The sequence below is a fragment of the Pelobates fuscus genome, chromosome 11 (genome assembly GCF_036172605.1).
Source record: "Pelobates fuscus isolate aPelFus1 chromosome 11, aPelFus1.pri, whole genome shotgun sequence".
NCBI lineage: Eukaryota > Metazoa > Chordata > Amphibia > Anura > Pelobatidae > Pelobates > Pelobates fuscus.
The window spans coordinates 98155345-98182727 of NC_086327.1; the positions used below are offsets into that span (position 1 = coordinate 98155345).

General features: G+C 39.5%; 1 protein-coding gene across 1 annotated transcript in view; it reads left to right on the forward strand.

Moving 5' to 3' along the window:
- LOC134577381 (trichohyalin-like) overlaps positions 1-27383 on the forward strand; it is a 97227-nt gene that overhangs the window by 16779 nt on the left and 53065 nt on the right. The window contains exons 3-5 of the mRNA XM_063436094.1: positions 18930-18992; positions 20200-20329; positions 21171-21261. Coding sequence (XP_063292164.1) covers positions 18930-18992; positions 20200-20329; positions 21171-21261 — 284 coding nt within the window. The remainder of the gene's footprint in view (positions 1-18929; positions 18993-20199; positions 20330-21170; positions 21262-27383) is intronic.

The following is a 27383-nucleotide window of genomic DNA, read 5'->3' on the forward strand; positions in this document are numbered from 1 at the left end:
CTTTGTTTGTTTTTTTTTCACAATTTAGGCATAGTATGGAAAATTGATACCCCGAGTACCTGGATGTACCACAATTAAGTGTTTTCTTTCTCACCTGTGCTAAATAAATCTTACTTTGGGAGGTCAAAAATTGGGCAGTACTTAAGTGTCCTGCAATAACCTAATATCTGCCAACCTTTGCAACATGTGTATTGTATGAGGGGTTATTCTTTTTTTCTTCTTTTGAAAAATCACCACTGCATTTTGTTTGAGTTCTTTTGATATATGCTCTTCTAATCCCAACTAAAACTGACGCAACAATCATATGCAGGTATTTAAATTTAGTGCAGAAATATAACTCCTAGTTGTTCTAGATCCATTGAGACTCCTGCCTCTCTGTCCTGGGTTTGCTTCAGTTACAGTGAGGGGGGGGGGGGGGTAAAGTATTTGATCCCCTGACGATTTTGAATGTTTGTCCTCTGACAAAGATGTTCTGTCTACATGTTACACCACTATACGTATGTGGACAGTTACATTGAACTAGTCAAGTCATATAAATTAATAGAGGGTACACGAAGACCCAAACGTCCATTGTTTGATCCTGTATTGCAGACCTATGCAAACCGTTTACTCTTCCTTGAGATTCACACATGGCAAGTCAAATATTTAGAACTAGTAGAATATATAGGCATAGGCTTGATTTCCAAATATGTTTTACTTAGTTATTTATTTGCCACTTTTTCCTCATTCCTATCTGACATATTTCACCTCTCCTTCCTTTTCAATTGACCAATGAAGGGTCTGGAACCACAGCAATGCTTCTTATTTCTCCATGGTTACGTGTAATTGGGGATAAAGGGTGAAGGAAGCTATTTCTATATATAAATTTACTTTTGTTAAAATATAGTAACAAGTAATATTAACATAGTAGTTCATTTATCAAATGTTTAAGTATGCGTGAAAAATCTATCTATCTATCTACAACTTTATGTTCTGCAGCTGGGCGCCTCCATTTTGAATCCTACATCTTGGATCCTATCTTAAACCTATGTTATTTGCACCACATAGCCTGATTAGAAAGCAGTGTTAATTTGCAATATATGCCCTGGCTTTGCCTTGTATGAACTGGATTATAGTATAATCTGCTGAGTCTTTAATTTAAATGTCGAAGTAAACAGAGTATCTCTTGAAAAGACGTTAAAGGGACACTATAGTCCCCCAAAAAACTTTAGCTTAAGGAAGCAGTTTTAGTGTAGAGATCATGATCCTGCAGTCTCACTGCTCATATCTCTGAAGTTTAGGAGTTAAATCCCTTTTGTTTCTGTCCATGAAGCCCTAGTCACACTTCCCCTGGCTGTGACTCACACACCATGCATTAAAAAAAAAAAAAATATGGTTTTGCTTTCAATTAGATGTAACTTACTTTAACAGTTCTTATGGCCTGCTCTCTAAAGTGAACTTTAATCATACACATAATGTTTCTGTGGGGTCTAGCAAGCTATCAACCGTGCAGGGGATAATGCATATTAAATTAAATAGAATTTGCTTTGAAGAAAGTATAAACATTAGCTGATTCTTTACAGGAAGTGTGTAGGAAGGCTGTGCAAGTCACATGCAGGGAGGTGTTACTGGGGTGCATAAATAAAGGGATTTAACTCCTAAATGGAAGCAAATTGAGTAGTGATACTGCAGGAAAATGATCTATACACGAAAACTTCTTTAATAAGCTAAAGTTGTTTTGGTGAATATAGTGTCCCTTTAACACGAGTAGTAGGTTTTTTTTTGTTATGTTTTATTTAATGGTGTAAATTCCAGAAAAGTGATAATTCCTCGTTCAGCTTCTCCGCACACTTATAAACATAACTCAAAATATTATGGTTGAGAGGCCTCTATTAATATTGTTGGACAAGCTTTTAAAATGACTTCATATTTTTGGATAAACTTTTAAAATTATTTGTACAAAATATACAAAAAACAAATATTAAATATCGAAAAATATATTCCAAAATTAAAATGGTTTTTCATACTATTAAATAATTGTAAACGTTATATCCAAACATTAAATCATTTGGAAAGCTTCTACAATAAAATGTAATCAAGGCCAGATTTGGCTAACAAGCCCCTAATGGAAGCTCAGTGATTTAACGCTGATAAAATATACCCGATTGTAGGACATTCTATAGAATGCTTCTGTAAGTCTCCTATATAAGGTCTCTATTTAAGCAATATAAAAATAAATCAATACACCGCATGCGTGGGTCTATCCAGTGTCTCTTTCATGTTTTACTGTGTTTTAGTTTTGTGTTTTTGGTTTTTAGTCTTTAAGGAAGCCGGCACAAGTAACATTATAGATGCCAAACAAGAGATGTATAATATCAATAACATAATTTGGAACCACTGTGAGCTATCTTATGTCACACAGTTTTTAAAGGTATTCTATAGTGTTAGAAATACAAACATGTATTGTAGTTTTAGACTACCTATTGGGGTCCCCAGCTCTCCTTATAGTAAACAAATAATGTAATTAAAAAAAAAAATTTTTTACTTACCTTTTTGCTACACCGCGCTGGTCTCAGTCAATGATGATCTCAGCCAATCCAATGCTTTCCCATTGGATTGATTGCTATCTCCTGTCCTATTGTGTTTTATACCCCACCTTGTCTAGACTGTAAGCTTGTTTCAGCAGGGTCCTCTTCACCTTATTATTCCTGTACGTTTTTGTAACTGTCTCATTTATAACAGATTTTAAAGGGACACTATAGTTACCAAAACATCTTTAGCTTAACCCCTTAAGGACACATGACATGTGTGACATGTCATGATTCCCTTTTATTCCAGAAGTTTGGTCCTTAAGGGGTTAATGAAGCAGGTTTTGTGTATAGATCATGTCCCTTTACAGGAAGTGTTTATCAAGGTTGTGCAACTCACATGCAGGGAGGTGTGACTAGTTCTGTATAAGCAAATATATTTAACTCCTAAATGGCAGAGAATTGGGCATTGCATTGTTTGTGACTATATTGTCCCTTTAAGGTTACACCTCTGAATAGTCTAGGTCAGGGGTGGCCAAAAGGTTGATCCCCAGATGCTGTAGAACTACAACCCCCATGATGCTTTGCATGCCTTTAGAATGACAAAGCATCATGGAAGCTGTAGTTTTAAAACATCTGGGGATCTACCTTTTGGGCACCCCTGGTCTAGGTGGTGTAAAATATTTAATATTTTGTGTTCTCTCCATCACAAAATGTTATAAACCACCAGAGACCCATATGTCTGTTAAAGTAGTTGACTATTTTTAATGCTGGTTATTGTGACTTCAAACTTATAAAATCTACAATGAAAGAGCAAAGTTGGAAAAATGTCCAATTTAGCCAATCTGTATTTTTTTTCTCCAACTTCACTCTTTTTTGATCCCTCACAAGTAGCCTGTGTTTAGTGAATAAACCCACATAACGTTATAATTGAAAAATGGGAGTCGTAAATGGTGTCTTATAAAAGTATAAAGTAATTTTGGAGAAATTGTTTCAACATTTTTCTGTTTTAGTATCACTTTATATGACATTGGCATGCAAATTTGGAAACAAATCTTTTCCTCTACCTCCGCTTCATCATTTTCAAAACAGTTGCAACGTTGCTGAAGAGATCCAGCTTGTTTAGATGTATTCAACTTTGAACAAGGAGTACTACAAAGCTGCCAAATCATACCTGCATGCCAGTTTCCCCCCACCCGCTTGTAATTATAAGTGTCTGAGATAAAATAACAAACAAAAAAATCTAGGTTTCAGAAATAGAATTCCAGACTGTTCTTTGTGGTTCTGGATTATGGTTTAGTTCTTACATTTTCAACTCCCACATTTATATTATTTTTATCCACAAATTATTTTGCCATACCTGCAAAGTATCTTGAATCTGATGGAACAGTCCTGATTTGCAAGTGGTTCCGGGTGGACATATGCTATTAAGTTCAACAAATAATCAAGCCAAGCCTGTCCATAAGTGGTTCACTGGTATTGCATCTGTCCCCGAGTTGTTTCAAAGCTGTTGTATACAGCAAACACAAATTCCGGGGGGCGGGGCCTGACCGCCGAGCCAGGCAGACGCATTGACTGTGAGCTCCACACTTGAATCGACCAAATCGCCCACAAAACGGGTGTAAAGCCATAATAGTGACTCACACTACAACCTACCAACACCCTAAAGCTACCGGACAGCTGCCGGTGCAATTTCGTACCTGAAAGCCACAAAGTATTTACACGGTGGAACTGCGGCCCTGTATGGTCCTGGCTGGGAGTTGCGGCCGAACTCCTTGCCGGCAATCCTGAAAGCTGAGCTGTGGCAGGCCCTGTTTCTCCCCCCCCCTTTGGACCGGTGGGGGTTATCCCGGTCCCCACCATCGCAGTACAGGTCACTCACCCAAGAATCAACACTTCTTAACTGGGCAACGGAGAAGCACATGTTCAGCCTCAAGATGGCGGCGGAGCTATCCTCTGCAACAGACCCGGTGTCGAGATGGAGGGAAAACTTCTGTGCAGCATTCGACAAAATCTGTGCACGATTCTGGCAACGCATCCAAGCTCGAACACAGCAGGATCTCCCACCTGATCAGCAACCATCTCCCAGTAGAGAAATCAGGGGCATGAGTGCACCTCGGAGGAAGAAGGAAGTGGGCACTACATCTGGGCTGAAGATCTCTAAGGGTCTGGCCCCAAAGCACGGCCCGCATCAGCGGAAGACCGCACACCACAAACGGCAGCTGACCATCAGGCCCCCCAGGAGGATCTTGGCCTCCAGAAGCCTACGAGATTGTGGCCCAGAGTTGCCGACCTATGCCCCAACCTGGAGTAGGGGGGATGCCATGCCTCACATCTACCCTGCACCTGCCTCAAGCTACTCACCGGCTGGTTCCAGCTGCCTCCCTATGCGAGGCATCGGATGAAGGTGACTATCGTGGACTCCTGCCTGCCACCTAAGAGGTCATACCTTTGGGGCACAATGCCAGACACTCCACCTAACTGCGTTTTACTTGTACTATGCTGTTTTATATCCTTTTTGCTTTCCTACACAAAGCTTATATTGATATCTTGATGAAACCCATCACTGGTGGTTACATTATATTTGTCCTACTCAGTGTGGTCAGCTAGCCTAGCAAAGTAATTTCATTTTTACATTATGTAAAGCTACACAATCAGACGACCTAGCTTGCATCTTATCTGTTGTCTCTTTGTCCCTCCTCTGATTATATATCCTACTTAAGCATAGCAAATCCTCAGACATACCTTATTAACAATAAAAATTGTGCTGTTCTTTTCATGCCATAAAAAAAAACAAAAAAAAAACAAATTCCATGGAATCCATTTTTTAAAATTGAATAATGAGGCAAAATTTTTATTCTTTGTTGAACTAATTTGCATATGCCCACCCAGAATCCCTTGCAGTAGTAACATCACTGCAAATGTAAGATTTGTGTGTGGGGGGAGGGGGGAATAAGTTTTATGGCTTGACTGGTGTTCAGATCTTTGTTTAACGTATTTATATTTGATGTATAAACTATTCACTGACTTTAGGTGGAAGAAGTTTTAAATCACATTTTTATTTTTCCCCACCATAACTTTAAAAAAAAAAAAAAAAAAAAAAGTTTCAGTTTTGGCACAGGACTCCTCATTTGTCCTGATGAAGTTTTTGTGCATGTCAGAAATTTTAGGTTTGTCTGAATGGATTCAGATGAAAATGTTTATTTTGTCTGAAAAACATTTCATTAATTAGTCTACTTTGCTTCAGATCTAATTCGTCCTATATTTTTGTTTTGGTATTTTCATTTGTATGAATAGAATGCTGCGGTAGCTGTCAATTTTGGCTTAGATGAGTGGCTTAGATGAGCAGATAAGTCCCTCATTTTGGTACTCTTATGTGAGATTGCCACATTTAAAGATACCAAATTAGGAAGAGCGCTGTCTAATTGCTCCCTATTGTGCTATCCTTAAATATCTCATAAGGAGCTATTTACTAAACACAATAGTGTGGACCTGCACCTGCCTTGATAATGGGCATTATAGGAACTCCAGGCGGTGGGACTAGCATTTTACTTCTGTCTGCTTTAAAGCCCCCTAGTGAAAGATAAAGGGTTGCAATATTACCAGGCAGGGTAGATTGACTTCTTTTTGCCTATTACCAAGTTATTTGGATGCAGAAAAATAATTTTGGCCACCCTATTCTGGCACACTTACAGTAGATAAGCAAGGGAGAAAATGTTACACCCGGTGTACAGATCTCCCCACTGCCCTTGGTTTAACTTGCTTTTCTTCTTTAGTTTATTTTCAAGATATCGGCTGCAGTTTTTCCTATTAATATGCTGCAGAAGAAATGTCAACTAGAAAGCTTGTTCGTGGTCTCTTCTCTTTTCGCTCTATTGATTTTAAATAAACAAATGCAATTTCCGGTCTCAGATATAATTATCTATATTTAGAATGATTTTTCCACATTATTATCCTGCAGCATGACTACTTTCTTCTTAGCACTGGTCTTTTTTTATTTTTATATATTTTTTTTTTTCTCAGTTAAAAAAAAAAAAAAAAAAAAAATGCTCTTTGGACATTTCATGTCGTTTCAATGTTATGGCTCACGTATAGTATCCACTTACTCACAAGTGTCTCACGGTCAGCTAATTTGATATACTTGATGTTATTCTTACTACTAGCTCATTAATTTTGTTCTTAAAATGTTATCCCAAGCTCGTGGTGAATATGTACAGTTAAAAAATTCCTGTATTACTCCAGGGCTCGACAAATCCCAGTCACCATGGCGACTAAATATTTTGCCCTGGCGCCTGGGATTGGTCAGCCTGTTTCCTCCTCCTCCTCCTGTCTCAATCCCAGTGCAGCACTCTGTGCCAGGGGGAAGTGAAGGGAACTGCAATTACTTCCTCCCAGTGCAGAGGTAGCGCAGGGGAATAGCAAGCTAACCTGGCAGGACACCAGATAAAGACAGCTCTGCTCCCCACTCCCATGCCTCATAGCTGACCCTGCTCCACACCCACATCTTGCCCCCATGGCCCAGAGCCGACCCTGCTCCTAGCCTGCCTCCTGCTCCCCTCCCGCCCCCATGCCGCAGAGCCAGCCGGACGCCCTTTACCCTGTGTGACCTCCGCGCCGGGAAGAAGTTATTCAACTTCCCCTCACTTCCTCCTGGTGCAAACAGAGCTCCGTGGGGCAGGAGGCGGCAGAAGGAGGGAGTCTGGAACAGCGGCTGCCTACTCCCATTAGCCGCAACCAGCCACACTAACCAGATGTCACCAGCTGCTGCCCACTCCCACTAGACCCCAGGGGAGCCACCGTCGTGAGCCCAAAAGGTAGGAGGGTGGCTAAAAATGTATTTTTCTTTTTTTAACTTTGTGTGTATCTGTCGTGTGTGTGTGTGTATGAATGTTTGTGTATATATTAGAGTATCAATAATACTTTGTGTGTGTCTGTCCCTGGCATGTGTGTGTCTGTGCCTGTCTGTGTCTGTGCCTGTCTGTCTCCGTGTGTCTGTGTCTCTGTCAGCGTGTGTCTGTCTGTTAGTGTGTGTGTGTGTGTATCTGTCTATGTCAGTTTGTGTGTCAGTCCGGGAGTCTGTCAGCGAATGTGTACGTTTAGGTCTCCAGCCCCCTCCGATCGCATTGGGAATTATGTTTTACTCATGTATTTTATTTTTTTTATTTTATTTTTTGCGGCGTGCTGGCTTCCGTAGCTAAGATGATCAATTACCAATCAGCATCTCCTCATAGATTTATATTAAATCAATTAAAAGCATCTCTATGGGAAACGTTCAGCACCTCCATGCAGAGCGTGGAGACGCTGAATACAGGTGCCGCACACTGTGGACTAAGATAAGAGACAATTTAGTGGCCATCGTTTTGTAAGTTGGTAAGAGGAGGCCTGCATAAGATGAACCAGTAGATAAGGCGTGTGCAATTTAAAAATATCAAAAAGGCTGAACTAGATATTTTTTTTTTTTTTAAACATTTAGTCTAATTCAAGTGTAGTATGTCATTCTTCCGTTATACGCCAAAACTGCTTTCTTCCCGCAGGGACTTTATTTGAAGTTTCCACTACGTTGTAAGTACTTGGATTCCACCCCGTGTCTCAGTCTTAAGTGCTTCAAAAGTTGGATATGTTCCAAAAATCTTTGCGTTGTCACATTCCTCATGCAACGGTTACGGCTCTGTTTTTAAAATAACTGTGTGCTGTTGACACTATATTGATAATTATAGCAGTCTATGACAGCCCTTTTAATGTGATTATTTTAGCTAGTAATAAAATATTCATATAATCTTTTTTTCCATTACAAAGCTTGCCTTTAAATTATTAATGTGGCATGTGCCAATAAAGTTATAGCTTGCATGAAATTGTTTGTCTAGCATTTAGGAATACTGTCTTTATGTTAAATGTGTTTTTTAAGCACCATAATCACTGCGTCTACGTCCAAGGCCACTATCCCAGTTATTATAATGAGCAGATCATGTTTTAGAATCTCACACTAGGTGAATGATGTAGACACTTTACACACATTTAACACCTCACGCATGTTTGATTAGGTAGTGGTTCCCAACCCAGTTCATCAATTCCCCCATCGGAACAGGATAGGGAAATACCTATATTCTAATCCAGGGTTGCCCAAAAGGTAGATCCCCAGATGTTTTCAAACTACAGCTCCCATGATGCTTTGCCATTCTAAAGGCACGCAAAGTTTTACAACATCTGGGGAGCAGTCTGTTCTAAACTGTGTATTGCCTTGAAGAATGGATACAAACCCTTTACTACCGAGCAAGTTAATATTGGCACATTATTATTTATTTGAAGCAAGTAATACATAGCTAGAAAATAAACCTATAATGACACAACAACTGTGTGTATAGATTTCTTTGCAGGCAAACTTAAAATTATATATATGTACACAATTTTAATTTTTCACGTATTCATTCTTACTTTAAAAAATATTTAGGAAATGAAAAGCTGTGTAGACCAGTAAATAGGTATTTGCGAAGACCCCGAAGGCATTATAGAAGTACAGCTAAAAAAAAAAAAAAAAAAAAAAGCTACAGAATGTAAAAAATGTCTGCATTGGATATTAACCAAATACAGTAAATACAATTAAAGCGACACTGTAGGCACCCAGATCACTTCTGCCCAGGACCTGCAAGGATTTCTGCCGCCCTAGACAGAGATCCATTTTGCGGCCCCCTCATGACAGCAAATACAAATTCACTAAACTCTGAATTGCAGTGAGTGGAAAACAAAATTGCTAAGTTTCAGCAAAAAACAGCTGAACTGTGACTGTAGCCATATTGGAGAATACTTCTAGATCAGCTATTTTGGCCTAAATTTTGCCATATGGTTTTCAGTTAGGTCTGCCTAATACACACATACTGCTTAATGCGTACATCCATAAACACACACTGCCTAATACCTACATCCATACACACATGCTGCCTAAGACCTGTATCTATACTCACATACTGCCTAATACCCACATTGTACATTGAAAACATAATTTATCGCTGTGATAAATGATTTATTCAATGTATTTGGTGAATTTAATTTATAATAAGACAAGCATAGAAGAGCACACACACTAACAGACACACACTCACTGTCAGACACATACTCAGTCACTGACACAGACCTACACATACACTCACTGACAGTCAAACACTCACAATTTTTTATTTATTTTTTTTGATGGCCCATCCAGCCTCCCTACCTCTCTGGGGTCTAGTGTGGGGCATCTCCTCACTCCTCCAGCGCACTGTTCAAGTCATATTCTGGCTCCCCCACCTTTGGGCACCAGGAGGATCGGCCCGGCGCTGGGAGGGCGGCCCAAGACAGGGGCATCTTGGTGGGCGCCCCCAGCATGCTGGCGCCCTAGGCGAATGCTCAGTTCGCCTTACGGTTGCGCTGGTCCTGCTTCTGCCCATTGAAGTGGTCTGGGTGCCTTGCCCCTCTCTCCTTAGCCCTGTTAGTCAAAACACGTTTTGATTACAGGGTTAATCCAATCTCTAGTTGCTGTCTCTTAGACAGCTGCTAGATTGTGCTTCCGTGTTCTTAGAGCACAAAAAGTGTTTTAAATGACGTTCGATAGTGCCCACGCTCTGCATTGAATAATGCTTTCCTATGGGGAGGTCTAATGTGCAGGCGCGCGGCCATTGCTGCACATGCGCATTAGGTCTCCCCCCCGCCAGCAGTGTGCGGCGGTGAGGAGCGTGGGTGGAGCTGAGCCAGCACCGAGGGACATCAGTGCTGGACCCAGGTAAGGGACTGAAGGGGTTATTAACCCCTTCAGTGTCGCAGGAGGGGCTCTTGACAGAAGGGGAAGCTATAGTGCCAGGAAAATTAGTTTTTTTTTTTTTCTGGCACTATTGTTTCCCTTTAGATCATATATTTTCTAAAATAAAGGTATTTGAAACCTTATTTAATCTTTGCTATCCTCTGGAATGATAATGTAATTCTGACAATAATATGGTAGAGTCCATTCACTCCTTCCCCTCCCTGACTGCAGGAAAGATGTAACCCATTGAAACTTCTTGTACTGTTTTTTAAAGCAGGCGATGAGCTGAGCTTACATTTTCAACAACTTGTGAAAAATACGAAACCAAGAGGGCTGCACTCACCTGAACATGCAAACTCGCTTATTCACTAAATGAGGGGTGAGTGAGGTGTTCTAGACTGTATAAAAACCTTTTTATACACCATTTGGGTGTTGAAGGGGTCAAGCACCAGTATAGCAGAATTATTATGTAGATGTTCCTTTTAATTGAGACGTATAATATTTATTTATAACATTTACCAGGTATGATACATTGAGATTTCTCTAGTTTTAAAGTATGTCCTGGGCTCTTGCTTGCAACCCTATTTCAACTGTATATTTTGATACTTGATTCTACAATCTTATCCTATAGATGGCTAATATTTTTATCTTTTGTTAAAGCACACAGATATATAACGCCCGATTGAGTGTGCAATATACATAGTTCAGAGTTTCGTATATATAATTTCTTAAACACGCACAACCTGTAGGAGGTCTTCACTTATGAAGACAAGTTGGAAGCCATGTGAAATAAACTTGGCATTTTTGGAATAAGGTCACGTTTGCAAAATAGAGCAATTAATTAATTTAATTACATGAGAAAGAGATGAGTGACAGTCCAGTGGGTAGATTCAAGTGTTGCATTCCTCTATTACTAACTTTTTGAAATAACGAAAGGAAAGCTTCCAGTTTGGCTATTCTAAAATAGTTTTGAGTTTTCCATTCAATACATAATCCAACCAGCTATACATTCTACTCATTAATTTAGCATAGTCTGCTTGTCGGCTAAACTTGTTAGATGACTTATGAACTTCGATTTGTCTTGACTTGTCAGCAGTTACTCTACTGTAATCAGGCAGTTGCTGTTCAAATTGAATATAGATATAGACAAGTCTGGGAATTAAAAATCTTCTAAAATCCTCCCCAAAAAGGATATCTCTTTTAGAAACCATGGGGGAGGTGTATCTGCAACAATTTTCTTGTATAGCACATGAACTAGGTAAACTTAAACATAAAGTACTCCAGTTTTTTTTGTTGTTTTTATTTTTATTGTGTTTGAATAAGGGAGGGATTTGCAACGACTGTATAGTAAATATTCCAGTTATTATTGAACAGCCTAATTAATTGTCCTGATGCTTGATTAGTATGCAAGGTCTTGAGCACTTCAATTTAAAGGACTACTATAGTGCCAGGAAAACAAACTTGTTTTCCTGGCACTACAGGGTCTTTGGGTCCTCTCCCCCTGGGCTGAAGGGGATAAACCCCTTCAGCCACTTACCTTTCTCCAGCGCCGGGCTCCCTCGGCGCTGCGGAAATCTCCTCCCCCTGTCGACATCAGCGCTGATTGCGCATGAGCGTCAAGAGCAGCATGTGCATTCAAATTGCCCATAGGAAAGCATTTTTCAATGCTTTCCTATGGACGTCCAGCGTCTTCTCACTGTGATTTTCACAGTGAGAATCACGGTGCGCCTCTAGTGGCTGTGGTAAGGGGAGCTTACTGTAGTGATTATGATGTCAGTACTACCTTTCACATGTATAGGGGCGAGATACCTGGGTTCCACCAGGTGCGGAGTCTCCCAACATGCTGGCATAGTTACATCCAGATTTTGAAGAGCTACATAAGTCGAATGCTGAGTGCTGTCAATCACCTGAGTGCTCTTAACTAATGAATCAAACTCTGTACATGGAATAAACACAGAATTGATATTGGCCAAGAATTCCGACCTGACTTGGTTATACCTCTGGCAGCAACGCTTAATATCTCCGTATGCACAGTGTTTCATACCTTACACCATGACCGCTTCAAAAAACTGAAGCTCTGTATGCTATAACCTACAATATGAAACGGTCAGTGATGGAGAAACTGTCATTAGGAGTCTCTGTAAAAGGACACCCTGTATGTTCACTCAAAGGAGAGAACCATGGAATACACTGCTGATGGACACCAATGGAACTAATTTGGTTTTAAACCAACTCTTGGGTTTCCAGGTGCCTAAAACGTACTCCATGCAAAAACCGCTTCTACCCTGGCATTTGAGAGCTAAATCTTCCTTAGTTACCTGTGAGGATACTCAGAATAATTTGTTAGGTTGCACCGTGTCTGATCTTATGGGTTAATCATACCTTCGATTCGCCCGGAGTCTGAATACAAGGGAGGTGCCTGTTTGGTAAACCTTGAAATGATATGTACACAGCATGTGTCTGATAATCTAATCCCTCTCCCTCCCTCCCCCCTTCCACCTGAAGTCTGTCTGTGGATAGTTAATACAATGTTAAAAACAAAAATCTGCACACAAGTGAAGCAATAAGACTTGCTTTTTTTCCCACAGAAATCACATCTGCAGTGATGTTACTACCGCAAAGGATTCTGGGTGGGCATATGCAAATTAGTTTAACAAAGAATCACATTTTTGCCTCGTTCCATTGTAAGCATGGATTCCTTTGAGTCTGTCTTTGCTGTATACAACAGCTTGAAACACAATTTAGGAAAAGATGCTAAGCCAGTGAACCACTCATGCACTCAAAGCACTACCAAGCCTCAATAGCAAGCCAGTAACCAACCTCATGCTGATGATTTGCATTAACCACGAAACGGCTGTCCATGAGATGTTCACTGGCTTTGCATCTTTTCCCAAGTTGTGTTTGTTTCAAACTTTTTCATCTGTCTTTTTTGCTTTTCTCAACTTATATAGGCAGGGGTTAAATAACGTATTCTTCTCAAGCCAGCATAGATGTTGCCTGTTGCCAGCATAATGTGTATATCTATATACCCAAATTGCTTGATTAAACTAGTTGTTTAAAGTTGTTTTGGTGACTATAGTGTGAGTATTTAATAGAACATGCTGAATATGAAGGAACTGTCTTTGAAGAGATATTGAACTTATGAAAGTATGTTTTATTTTGTGTAATTTTTTTGTTTTCCTCCACATTTGTTCACTATTGATTTGAACTTAACCTCAACACACTTGTTACCATGACCAGTCAATTTGTGGGTTTCATGACAAGGGGTTAAAAGTAAATCCCATCGTATCATGCTGATTCAACATGCTACCTGTTATGAAGACCTTGACCCATTCGCTGTCAAACCATTTTTTTAAAATGTATATTTAAAAATAAATGAGTATAATATTTATAGGAAACAAGGTACCGGTATGTGCAGCTAGCATATAAACCTTGCTTCACAGACCAACTTAAAGGGACACTCCAGGCACCCAGACCACTTCTGCCCATTGGAGTGGTCTGGGTGCCAACTCCCACTACTCCTAACCCTGCAAGTGTAATTATTGCATTTTTTTTATAAACTGCAATAATTACCTTGCAGGGTTAACTCTACCTCTAGTGGCAGGGTTAACTCTACCTCTACCAGGAGGAGCGGCGCGGAGGAGGAGACAGCGACGAGGGACATAGTCGCTGCCTCAGGTAAGTGACTGAAGGGGTTTTCGCCCCTTCAGTAACCGGGGATTGGGGGGTGGGAGGGAGAGGGTACCTCCAGTGCCAGGAAAACTGATTTTTTCCTGGCACTGGAGTTTTCCTTTAACTTGTATAGCTTAAAATTATATAAAATTCATTATTTTATTTTTATTTATTTTTTTCACTTATTCGTTCAGCTTTTTCTGAAAATATTTCAGAAGTGAAAAGCTTTAGACCGTATACAGTCTTCTTTTATGCTGCAGTATTTCAACAGGATCTGAAATAGTATAAAAGTAGAATTGCAAAAAAAATCAGTAGGTGTGACAAAAATGGATAAATAAAAAATGGTCAAATACCTTGCTTATAGGTATTTGTAAGGACAGTGAAGGCATTACTAGCAGTGCTGCCTAAGGTAAATGGCCAAATAATGTAAAAAGCATGTCTACTTGCAGTTAAATATATATTTCTGAAATAATAATAATATAATATTCTGAAATAAGCAATCTCACGAATAGTGGAATCCATTCTCTCCTCCCATCTTCTTCTCTTTATGAATGATATGACCCATTGAAACTTAATTTACTGTTTGAAAGCAGGGGGCAGCTGAAATTTTCAGGAAACCTGCAGGCATTCTGTAAGGGACTAGTGGCTTCTGGCCGAGAAATGTTGTTCCCCTTACGTGCTGGTTATCATCCATAGAGTATAAATGAGGATGAGTGAGGCTTTAAGGACCAAATTTAATTCTGCAAAATACATGTAAAAATGAAAACCGTTATTCTTTCTGGTAGTGAAATGGTTAAGTCGCTAGTGTTGGAAGCTGGGGAATAGGTGGCTTAAATTGTATGTTTGAATTTTAACAGTCAGCAAAGCAAGTGGAGTAACACATGTTTAATAATTTGATTAAAGTGTTAAAAGGAGCAGGTGTGTGTATCAACAGTTGAAAAGTGCTATTAAATTTATCTTAAATTGCACCTGTCATGCAAATGACCCACTGGCTATTTGTAAACCATAAATCTTTATCTCTGCATTGTGATATCAGACATGTGCTAAATGTGCAGATAATAATTGTAATATTTACTTTTAAGTCTTCAGCCTTTTTTTCCCCCTCTACCAGTCATATAATGTGGCCATTTGAGGGGCTCTGTAAGCAGCAGCAGCATCATCATAAAACTACTGGACTAAATGCCATCTATGGGTTCTGGAGATATTCATAAGGCACTTGACTTAATTTCTCCATTCTCCAACGCCATGTTTCTTTCATATTGCATGCTTTTTTGTTGCTTTTTTTTTTCTTCCAGGGCTATGGTGCTGCACTGTATTTTTAAAAAGATCCTTGTGGAGAGAAAAAAAAGCACGAATGATGTTACAGGCCATAGAGATTTGAAATGTGATCTGTCTGTTGAAATACAAGGTGGCTCACATACAATTTGAGAAACTCTCCCCTCCCTCTCCCCCCTCCTTTTTTTTTTTTTCCTTTTTTTTCCTTCCTTCTACATCAGTTGAATCTCCTATTACACTAAGCCAGTGTCCTCATTCATGGAAAAGGGACCATCAGGGTTTAAAAAAAAAAAAAAGGTGTGTGTGTGTGTGTGTGTATATATATATGTATATGTGTGTGTGTGTGTGTGTGTGTGTGTGTGTGTGTATATATATATATATATATATATATATATATATATATATATATATATATATATCTTAATTTTATTTAGGTCCACCCACCCTCTCTACCTTTTGGAAGAGCTGGAGTGGATTCTTTCCCTGGGGTCCATTGTGGCTACTTGGCAGGCGGCCAATGGAGGCGTTGAGGGAGCTGTAATCGTCTTGCCCTGCTCCCTTAAACGGCATTTAGTGATGCCGGAGTGACGTCATATTGTGGCTCCCGGCATCACAGGTTGCGTCCAGCTAAAATGTGCGCATATATATTTACAGTTAAAGGGACACTATAGTGTCAAGAATACAAACGTATTCCTGACACTATAGTACTGGAATGCAGCATGAGGTCCCTGGCCTCTGTTTCTCTGGAGATGAAAGTGATTTTATTCGCCTTTTCTCCCACGCCTCGCCAGTTTTGCTGCGGCTAGCCCCTCCTGGCTGCCTCAGTGGCTGAGATTAGCAAATTTGATGATGCTGCGCTAATCCGCATCTCCTCACAGAGATGCATTGAATAAATGCATCTCTAGGGCAAATATACACTTTATGCATACAAATTTAACATTTAAACTTGTTTAATTTGCTCAGGAGTATTTGAACAGTATCTGCTGTTATTTGGGGAACGCAGGTTACCAATATGTCAAAATAGAAACTATATTATTTCATGTGGGCCTATTACCCACATACAGTAAATACAGGTGACGGTTTATTAATATAATTCTATCTGTATTAGAAAGGACATGTGTGGTGAACCAGCGATCAGACTACATTTAGTTTGTTGTTGCTTTTCTATTTTATTCACCAGCGCCCAGCAATACATAGTGATACACACACTAACTGAGTGGAATAACCTTTAAGTTGAACGTTAGGAACCCGCTTAAATGCGCTGATATGGCACGATGTATAGTCGCTGGGTAAAACTATAACTTACGAGACGCTCTGACACCATGGCAGAACAAGTCTGTCTAAGTTGCGGCCTAACCGCTAAACGCCTGTGTCTGATCAACCTCCAAGGTATCATCATCGTTTAATTTTAGGACTGTGAAAGGAAGCCTGTTTATACTTCTACCTTTATGTTTATATAGCCTACATCGTTTACGAATCGTGCCGCTACTCTACGGCCATGCCGACATAATTAGATGTAGGCACCTACCTACCGCTAGTATGGAACCTAAGTTAATGTGTAGCATGACATATCCCCGATCCTGCAGGCTTTATTTGCATGTACCTACAACCATCGTAAACTTATACTTACACTTAGCCTGTACCCACACACTAACCCTTGACTCAGCATGAGAATTTCATGACTAGATAGCAAAGCGGTGATTAAGAAAATGTTTAAACGTTTAACTCTTACCTGTTATGTTATAGACGAGAAAAATTGAATCATAATTAACTTAACCGGCTAAGAACCATACATAGACATGTTTGCCTATCCAGATCATAATATATTTAAAAATGTGCTGTTACCTACATGCCATAGCTATTTCAAACTGTGTTGTACCTGAGTTATTATATGCCATTGTGGCACTGTCCAATGTTTTGTTACCGCATGCACAACGAAAAATAAAGAATTAAAAAAAAAAAAAAAAGAAAGGACATGTGTGGATAAAGTTCTCTCTTTTTCTCCACTCACCCTGCCGGTCCACAAGGGTAGAATAAATCTTTGTCATTTATTTTGGTGTTGTGGCTCCTTAGTGTATTTTTATACTGTAATGGGAAGGAGACCTTGGAAAATTTGTACACAGATTTTGAGTGGAGTGCTGAGCCTCCTTATATGATTTGCTGTTCTTCTCCCCTTGTGAGTCCCAACAATCATCCCCTTATTTAGTGTATTAGGTGGACAAAGTAATATTTTGTATAATCCCTCAAGAAGAATGAATGTCATGTTTATATAATTTTCAGTTTCTTAACGTAAACTGAAAAAATTGCTTACTCAGCTGTATTTAGAACTGACTAATTTGTCCTAAATTTCGTTTTCCGATTCGTTACAATTAGGTTAGTGAATGTAATTTTTGTTATTTTATTGTTATTTTTTTATTATTAATAATCCCATTACATGTGCCGTAATAGAAGACTGCAGATCACTAAAAGGAGACTTTGTAAATAATAATGATGAAATAATGAATTAAATTCACTGTTTGCATTGACGTTCTGTGAGGAAAGAAAGTGGAACTTGACTGTTCCATTCAGTCTTACACTTTAGAAACTAGGTTCCGTAGCAAGAACATCTTTCTAGGGAGAATGACTTAATTTCATCTGTGAGAACTTACAAACACGCCATTGTCACATCACACGTGATCGTAATATTAAAACATAATGTTTTATACGAATTGACTAGTTTTAGCACTTTTTTTTTTTTGGTTATTTCCATGATCTCAGTTAATTCTCTTGGGTGCAGTGGGCTCTGAATCCATTTCAAACATTCTGTTAATTAGTTCATTTTAGGATGATCTCACTAAACATCTGCTCTTTGCTTTTTGTGTATAAGAGATGTTTGTGTATATGTGCTTATTGGCTGTACTGTGTCTATTGACTTCAACAGTGAGGTTCTTCACCTCCTATTAGTGAATTAGGATTGTAGGAACAGAAACCTCTAGTTGCCGAACGTTAATAGGAGATAGCCCTTGGGTGCAAATAGGCTGCAGAGTTCATTCTCATGCCATAATGTCTTGAGATCTTTCAAGAATAGGCAATTTACTTTCATCCAGAGATCCTCTCTTAACCTTTTACGCTTTGCATGCAGTGTGGAAAAAGAGGGATTGCAAACTCCTCTGCTGCTTACAGTGCTCCCCTATTACTTAGTATAAGTATTGGGGGTTTGGGGAGGTGGAGGGGGTAGCAGAGTAGCAGGTACAAACGGACACATGAATGTCATAAAATCTTAAAACATGTTAGTTTTGATACGTGGTTCGACATTCTATTATATATTATTTGAAGTCTGGCCTTTGTCACAGTTTTGTGCTTTCTGTTTTTTTTATTTTCCTTCCTCTTGTTAGTTCAACGCTATGGAATAATAGAATGGAAATGTGTGTTTCCTCCAATTTATTATCACTGGCTACTGTGAAGCATTGGATATTACCAGCATTTAGACATTAACATAAAATTGTTTGTGTTGTCCTATATTTCTTATACCCAATAGTCCACATCTATTTGAACTTTTTTACTGTAGACGAAGCAGACTGAAAAATTATTTTCTTAAATGCGGTTTGAGTACATAAAATAGTACCTTACATTACAAAGAAACAAAAAACAGTAATGAAAAAACGTAACACTAAAATATGGGGAGTTCTTACACTGAAATTGTATTTTTATCTGTTCTGTTGCAGTTTGCCGTGACTTTGCAGTACTTGAAGACGGAGCTCTGGCTCACTGTTTGCAGGAGCAGGAAAGTAAGTGATATATTGGTGTCGAATTGTTCTTTTTGTATATGTGTGAATGGCCTAATTTCTGTTTTGGTAGAGCAGAGGCTATTTGTGTATTGTTTGCATATGTACAGTGAAGTTCATAATTATTATGACATTGATGTGTTTTTTTTTGTATATTCTGTGACTCTTCGTTTCCATGGTGATTGTCCCACTTTTAGTACTTAAGACCACTTTTAAAACAGAACACTGTTTAGATCCGGTGCATCAAAACATATCTGTGGCTAGATTTCTGCATAGCATTTAAAAAAAAAAAAAAATATATAATAATATTTTGGTATTCTCCCTAAAACACTGCTTGCGATTGCAGGCTTGCTAACCGTCATGATTTTTCAGATCATGTCCCGACTTTGTTTCCTAGTGTCCTGTGTATGGGGACACCAGGGAATTGTCCCCAGCAAACCTATCATGAGCTCATCATGTGCTTGCTCTATGCTCAGGGTATTAGGGCCTTGCAGAGAACACGGAGACCATGCTCTCTGCATGGTTTGCCCTTGGTGGGCCCACCTACTAGATTGGCAGGCATCCTGGTGTGTATTGGTGCCAGGCCAACCTGTAAATACTCTGGGCAGAGTTAGTGATGCAAATCGCTGACTTGCCAACTTTTACCCCTACCACCTTCCTCTTGCTAAACAAGACACCAAAGTTGAGAGGTATGAGATTGTACATGCCAAAAGGAGGATGATGACAGCTTGGTGCCAAGCTCCATAACAAATTTCATACAGATGATTGTGGATCCTGTTGTGATCCTACAACAGAGGCAGGCATTCTTCGAAACTCCAGATGTTGTGAACTGCATCTCTCATAATGCTCTTAGAGCCTTAATGCTGGAAAAGCATCAGGGTTGCAGTCTACAACATATGGAGAGCCAATGGTTACCTACTGCTACCCTACAATGATGCCTCGTCATCTGTATATAATGCAAAACGTATAATCTGAATGAATAGTTAAACCTTTTGACTATACGGACAACAGTATTTATTATAAATTATTCTGTATCATTGTTTGATCTTTGTTTGCGGACACCACCACATTAATAATCGTGTGTGTGTGTGTCTACACTATAATACATGCGATCAGTAACTGGCACTGTGGAACTACTGTAAAAATGATGCTCTTCCCTCTCACATTGATTTCCTCTGTATGGTAAAATGTCTTAATATTTATTCTTTAGTTGAACAACATTACGCCTCTAATATTCGAAAAAATAAGCTTGTTCAGAAAGATATTCGCATTGCCAAAAAACTCCAGGATGAAGAGGATCTACAGTGCAAAGCGTTCAGCCTAGAGAAGCAGAAGCAGATGTGAGTCTTTTTGACCTTCATTTCAGTATTTGGTGCTAGTAACAAAGTTGTAGATGACCATTGCTATCTATTAGCCACATTTACACCCGCAGAACTTCCACTTACGGGTGACATCATCCTCATCATCATCATCCAGTCACACAGATGAGTACTTATCATGTTGAGTGACAAAAGTGTCACATGTCACACCTCTCTGGCATATAAAGGGTTCAAACCTTAAACCTCTGTTCTTTGCATCTCCTTGTATTACCATACAAACAAAAGGAAGAGCACTCCCCAAACTTGACTAACGATGCTTTAACCCCTTAAGGACACATGACATGTGTGACATGTCATGATTGCCTTTTATTCCAGAAGTTTGGTCCTTAAGGGGTTAAAGTCCGTTAAGAGAACAATGTTTCAATCCCCAGTTGGACATGTCCTTTGAAGGGGAACAATTACTTGCAACGTTTTGTATTAAAATTTTTCTATTTACTTATATTACATTTCTCAAATAAACTTTTGTGAGGTGTGATATAATACAATTAAATGTAGAAATCCACTCAGATATCCTGGAACTGGACATAGTTATTGGAATGCGAAGGAAACCTCATTTGCATTGTGTGCCTTACCTAAACTTGTTCACGATGTCTCTTGCTAAATTTGTAATATGCATAATAAAAGAAAATGGATCATCACGTGATTTTTCAGTGGCTTTATGGTGGTGGTTATTTCTAGAGAAGTGACAGTTCCACTTTAACATCTAAGTGAATATTTTTTTTAATGTTGTGTGTGGTGTTTTTTTTTTTTTTTGTAAAAAGTTTTTATTTTAATTTTATTTTTTTTATATGCTTCCGTGCAGTGAGGAGCAGGACTCAGAGTATGCCCGTGCCATACAAGAAGAGCTACAGAGGAAAGCTTTGGAATGTTTGCAGAGAGAAGAGGAGGACAAGGTAAATCTAAATGTTCAGTTCTTCAGATACTGCTCGCCTTCCCAGCATGCTGTTTGCAATCTAGTTAAAGAAGACCATTAACTAGAGGGAGAAAAATGTTACAGCATTGAGTTTAGTTCTCTTTGCTGTCAGCATCATCCAGGTTCTAAGATTGTCCATCTCGTGCAACCACGCGGTATTAAGTAGGCAGCCAGAATGCCTTGCACAGGTAATACTTTGTGCAATAGCTCTGCAGTCTGCTCAGAATATTTGAATTACAATCATGAGATGACACCGTATTGATTTGGAGGTTCTCTACAGTGAAGAAATTACACGCCTTAATTTTGAATGTCCTCCGTTAATGGGATTCCTGAAATAAACAGTGTGTATCCCTAGTCCCAATCCTAAAATGTAATGTAATACTACTGTCACGAACTCTTACACTTCCCTCTAAACTGCCTGAAAATCCGCAACTCTGAAGTGGTGGCGATGGCAAATTGGCCCATTTCTATTTTACATAAACCTTTGTTGTTCTGTTGAGTATAGTCCGTTGTCTGCAGGCTTTTTCATGTGAACTCTGCATGTTCCAGAGAAAAGGAAGTGTTTGCATTACAGTCTAGGGGCACCTCCAGTGGCAGTTACTCAGCCAGTAGAGGTGTTTCCTGAGGCAGTGCTGAACAGTGTGACTGACCGTGTCTCCACGTTCTGCATGGAGACACTGAACGCTCCCCATAGAGATGCATTGGATCAATGCATCTCTATGTAGAGAGGCTGATTGGCTAGGGCGAATTTGGCCAGAGCCAGCAGACTTGCGCGGTGCTGAGAAAAAGGGTTCATTTTTTTTTTTTTACTTCTTTAATGGGTCTAAGGTTGGGCCAGAGACTCTTCATGCGTTTTTCATCCTTTAGGGTCAGGAATACATGATTTCCCATAGTGTTCCTTTAAACTATATATAAATGCATGCATATAATTGTCAAAGAGGAGACATTGCTTTTCAAGTAATGAAAATGAATTCTAAGTTGTGCTAATTTTCTTTTTTTCATGCTCCGTTCCAGTTTCTTTTAAATGCATGTTGAGGCTTTATTCATTTTTCATTGCAATCCAGTTCAGTCCACAAACATGTTTTGTTTATCCTTCTCCACTTACTATGTTCAATGACTGAAAAGAACAGAGAATGATGGGGAGCCACTCGGTTTCATTATAGAGCTCGATACAGCAGTGTAGATTTCTACTATTCATTTTGTTTTCAAGTCGTCAAAGCGCATATAGCTTAAATAAAGGGCGTAAAAAAACAGATATTAAAAATCTCAGGATGTGACTATTCCTCTTTAAGGAAATAGGTAGACTTCAGATTCCGATCAGATTGCATTTTATTAAAAAAGCGTGACCGTTAAAACAAAGACTTAAAAAAAACAAAAAAAAACACAAAAACAACCTTGCTTTGTGGCATGAAATATCATGTATGCAGATATAGAAACATCCACCGTTTTTACACGTTATCTTGGGATGTTATGCCAAATTGTACTTTATGTATATCATTCAAACATGGAAACCTAGGACATCTAACCACGATTTTAATTCCCAGTATCCTCTTCGACAATAAGGGGGTGTTATTTTTAGAAACCGTAAAGCAATGTTATTTTTACATGCTTAGAGATTTATGGAATGTGTGACTATTGATAATTGTACATCACGGACTAGTGCTGAATTTCTGGAAGCCAGTGCAAACAGTGTAATTTAGTTTTTTAATTAAAGGGGCATTTTATTGACACCTTATGCAAGGCTGTCAGGGCAAAAAAAAGAATAAAGCACAAACGTGACTAAGTTAAAATCGGACCATACACTGTAGCCTATTGTAACAGGTTTGATTCTACCTGATACAATGTTGCTAAAAAAAAATTAAGTAGCCAATCTAACTACTAGTTGCATCGGATGTTTTGTCAGGGAGATGTGGTAAAAATGTAACGTTTCTACTTTATTCTTTTTTTTTTTGCACTTTGCAAATCACACACTTATTTTCTTTATTCTTGTCTTATAAATCTATAACCAATTAGGGACTCAATAAAGTTGTAACCGAAATTTATTTTCTTTGGGCTTTTACAATTTCAGGCAATTCTTTGCTTTATATTAAAACCTCTACCAGTGTATTAGGACTGTGTTTGGGCTTGCCTCATTTGTGTAAGTTCTCCTCAGCCCTTCTTATGAACCTGGTAACATAATGGCAGCCCCGTTCTGCCTCTGAAAGCATCAAGCATCAAGGATACTGCCATTTTAGTAAATATAACCAGACATGGTTGAAATAAATAAAGCAATACAATCATTTTAAAAATAAAGAGCCGACACCCTTCCATAGTTCCTTGAAATTTAACCCCTTAAGGACACATGATGGAAATATTCCGTCATGATTCCCTTTTATTCCAGAAGTTGTGTCCTTAAGGGGTTAATTGGAAAATTGTTATGGTTTAAAAAAAAAAAAAAAACCTTGTTATATTACCCTAGCTGCCAATGAGACATGGGTCCTGTTACTTCCTAGTTTGGTTAGCTCAGTGGAGCTAAACTCAAGAGACCAACAATTGCCCAGAGCACCTGCTTTGCGAAGACTTCTTATTGAGCTGCATTAGGAAGTCTGTGATTGGACAGTCTCGAAGTCTGTGATTATACAATTCACCCTTCAGCATCCCTAAAAGGCACAATAAAGTGTGCAGGACCGTACCAGCGCTTTCATTCTGCTACAGTTTCGTTGGTAGAGTATAACCCTTAATTCTGAAAAAGAGCTGCTGTTACTCTGCTGTTTGGATTGGCAGTGAGATCATGATTAAAGAGGAAGCTGAACAAGGCAGTCTAATGTGTAACTGAAATACATTTTAAATAGATTTTGCAGTAGGTGTACCCACAATAGTCACTGCATGAAAAAAAAAAAAATAACTCCTATTAAAAATGACGCACAAGGTTATGATCTAGGGCAGTGTTTTTGAAACAGGTCTACAAAGGATCTATAACAGTCTATGATTTGGGGATTAGCCCAGTCTTATTTATACTTCTCAAAGCAATAAATACATTGGACTTTGAGATTGACGTAAGGGTAGATGTGCTCATTTTGTTTACAAATAAAATGTTTTTTTTTAAAAAAATGCAACTAATACACCAGGTAATGTTGTTGTTTTTTTAAGGTAAGGTAAAGGTTTTTTCTGAAGCCTTTCATTCCACCCTCCTTAAAATCTTACAAGAGGGAAATAAATGACAAATACTATGTGTAATTCATTAAAAAAAGGTGATCCCTCACCTGACACTATATAGTTGTTCTTAAAGGAGGTAAAAAAAAAAAAAATCCTCTTTGTTCCTAATGCTATATTGTCCCCTATGTATTTAGCTCTATACCCAACATAGAATGTGATGGCAGACAAGAACCATTCGGCCCATCTAGTCTGCCCAATGTTCTAAATGCTTTCATTTGTCCCTGGCCTTATCTTTTAGCTAAGATAGCCTTATGCATATCCCACACATGCTTAAACTCCTTTACTGTGTTAACCGCTACCACTTCAGCTATAAGGCTATTCCATGCATTCACTAACCAACTCCTGTGAAGGTTTAAAAAATAGTTACTTACCTTTACTCCTTTAGTGCAGACCGCTAATATCCTCAAGATTGATCTCAGCCATAATTTGCAAAGACCCCCGATGGTGACACAGTCGCTAGCGGTTCGGTGGCCGAGGGAGAATGCAGTCAAAGATTACTTCTGCTCCTCGTGGGACCTCCACCATCCAGCAGGTCCTTTTCTGTTCCTGCCACTTTATCTGCCAGGAGCCAACATCACTGCTATGCCCTCGCAAATGCATGAGGGTACTGCAGAGAGGTCTAAGGAGGGTCCTGCAACACTGTGGGATCCTCCATAGATTACCGTATTTTTCGCTCCATAAGACGCACTTTTTTTCCCCTCAAAAGTGAGGGGAAATGTCTGTGCGTCTTATGGAGCGAATATGAAGCTTCACTTACCTGTCTTGCAGCGTTGGCCGGCAGCACAGGGCGCACCGCGGTAGTGGAACTTGAATTTCATGTTCCGGTTTCCGGCGGGACTGAAAGGAAGTGTGCACAAGCTGAGTGCGCACTTCCTTTCAGTCCCGCCGGAAACCGGAACATGAAATTCAAGTTCCACTACCGCGGTGCGCCCTGTGCTGCTGGCCAACGCTGCAAGACAGGTAAGTAATAATGGGACAAGGGGAGGGGGACAGTATGGGAGAGAAGAATATGGGGAGGGGGGGGGGTGGGGGGTGAAGTCTATGGGGAGGGGGGGGGTGAAGTCTATGGGGAGGGGGGGGGGTGGGGGGTGAAGTCTATGGGGAGGGGGGGGGTGAAGTCTATGGGGAGGGGGGGGGTGAAGTCTATGGGGAGGGGGGGGGGTGAAGTCTATGGGGAGGGGGGGGGTGAAGTCTATGGGGAGGGGGGGGGTGAAGTCTATGGGGAGGGGGGGGGTGAAGTCTATGGGGAGGGGGGGGGTGAAGTCTATGGGGAGGGGGGGGTGAAGTCTATGGGGAGGGGGGGGGGGTGAAGTCTATGGGGAGGAGGGGGGGGGGTGAAGACTATGGGAGGGGGGGACACTATGGGACAGGGGAGAAAAAAATATTCTGTACAAACTGTCCCATAGTAAGAAACACTATGGGACAGTTTGTTCAGAATATTTTTTTTCTGGGTTTCTTCCTCTAAAAACTAGGTGCGTCTTATGGTGAGGTGCGTCTTATGGAGCGAAAAATACGGTTAGCCAATTCCTCTGAAGCCATCACTGGTGACGACTGGGGGTATTAGCACTTCTTGAGGAAGGTAGCTCTGCCAAGTGTCAATATGTGTCAGGCATAGGAACAATACTGAGACAAAGTAGTCCATACTTTGTCTTAGTATATCTCAATATGAGTATTTCATAAAGATTCTACTTTTGCAGCCGTGGCAGTGCTGCTTTACGCAATTTGAATATAAATAAACACTTGTTGCTTACACATTTGCTTCCATTATATTTGTTCTTTAAAGTACATAGTCTATTTCAGTTGCTATTCCCAGTTGAAGCTGGAGGATAGTGTTGATATGTGAGTTTGTGTCCTTAAAGATTTGGGGTTCCGATAGTAGACGCTTTCCAGTTTTGATGGCTTAGAATTGGTTTTCCTTTGGCATTGGTTCTAGTTCGTGCTGTGCACCCATTAGAACTATTATTGTCAGAGACGCAATTACGTCATAGCTTTAACTATGCATTTTGAAAGCTGCCCCTCGTATCGTCATCTGTGGGGAATTGGGGTGAAATATGCAACACACTCGCCTTCACTTTTTTCACCTTTTGTGAGGAGGAAAGGAGAGGCACTCTAGCTTCCCTGATGTTTAGAGATTCGGGGTGAAAGACAGTCGTTTTTATTTTTTTTATAATGCGTTTTCCTGATCAACATGTTGAAGCAATTCCATCCTCCCAACTACCATCTGATATAATACACAGAGATTAATTATTTTTAAATGCAACGCATGATCCATGTGGACCACTTCTGACAAACCAAGTGTTTTTAAACAATAAATCTAATCCTCATATGTTGTCAGTGTTTTTCTGCCACTGAGATGCATTTCAAATGGCAAAACTTTTGTATTTCCTGCAAAAACTCCCTAGTTTTTGCTGCCTTTCCAAGTTTTGAAATTTTAGTCTGACTACACCTCCCGTAATACTCTGCTTGTGCATGTAATGGCCAGTTGTTAACAACATACCTTATAATTATTCAGTTTTTAATTAGTGTAGAAGACCTCAAGGATAGAAATCTGTATAACGAAATAATAGACAATTACTTCTTATAATTACAAATTATGGGTTTCCAAACTGTTTATGATCTTTATTACTATCCATTAGAATGATCTGTTCTGCTACAATAAATATGTGATGTTTTGTTAATATAATCCACCAAATTAGGCTAGAGAGAACGCCTACTCTGCTCCTCTCTTTGGATGTGGAGAAGGCGTTTGATAGGATTCATTGGGATTAGCTTAGAAAAGTGCTGTCGTGATTTAATTTACCTGATCAAGGCAAGAGTATCTGCAGCGGGAAATGACCGATAATTTTATGCTATCTAATGGAACCAGACAGGGGTGTCCGTTGTCACCACTTTTATTTATGTTGGCGA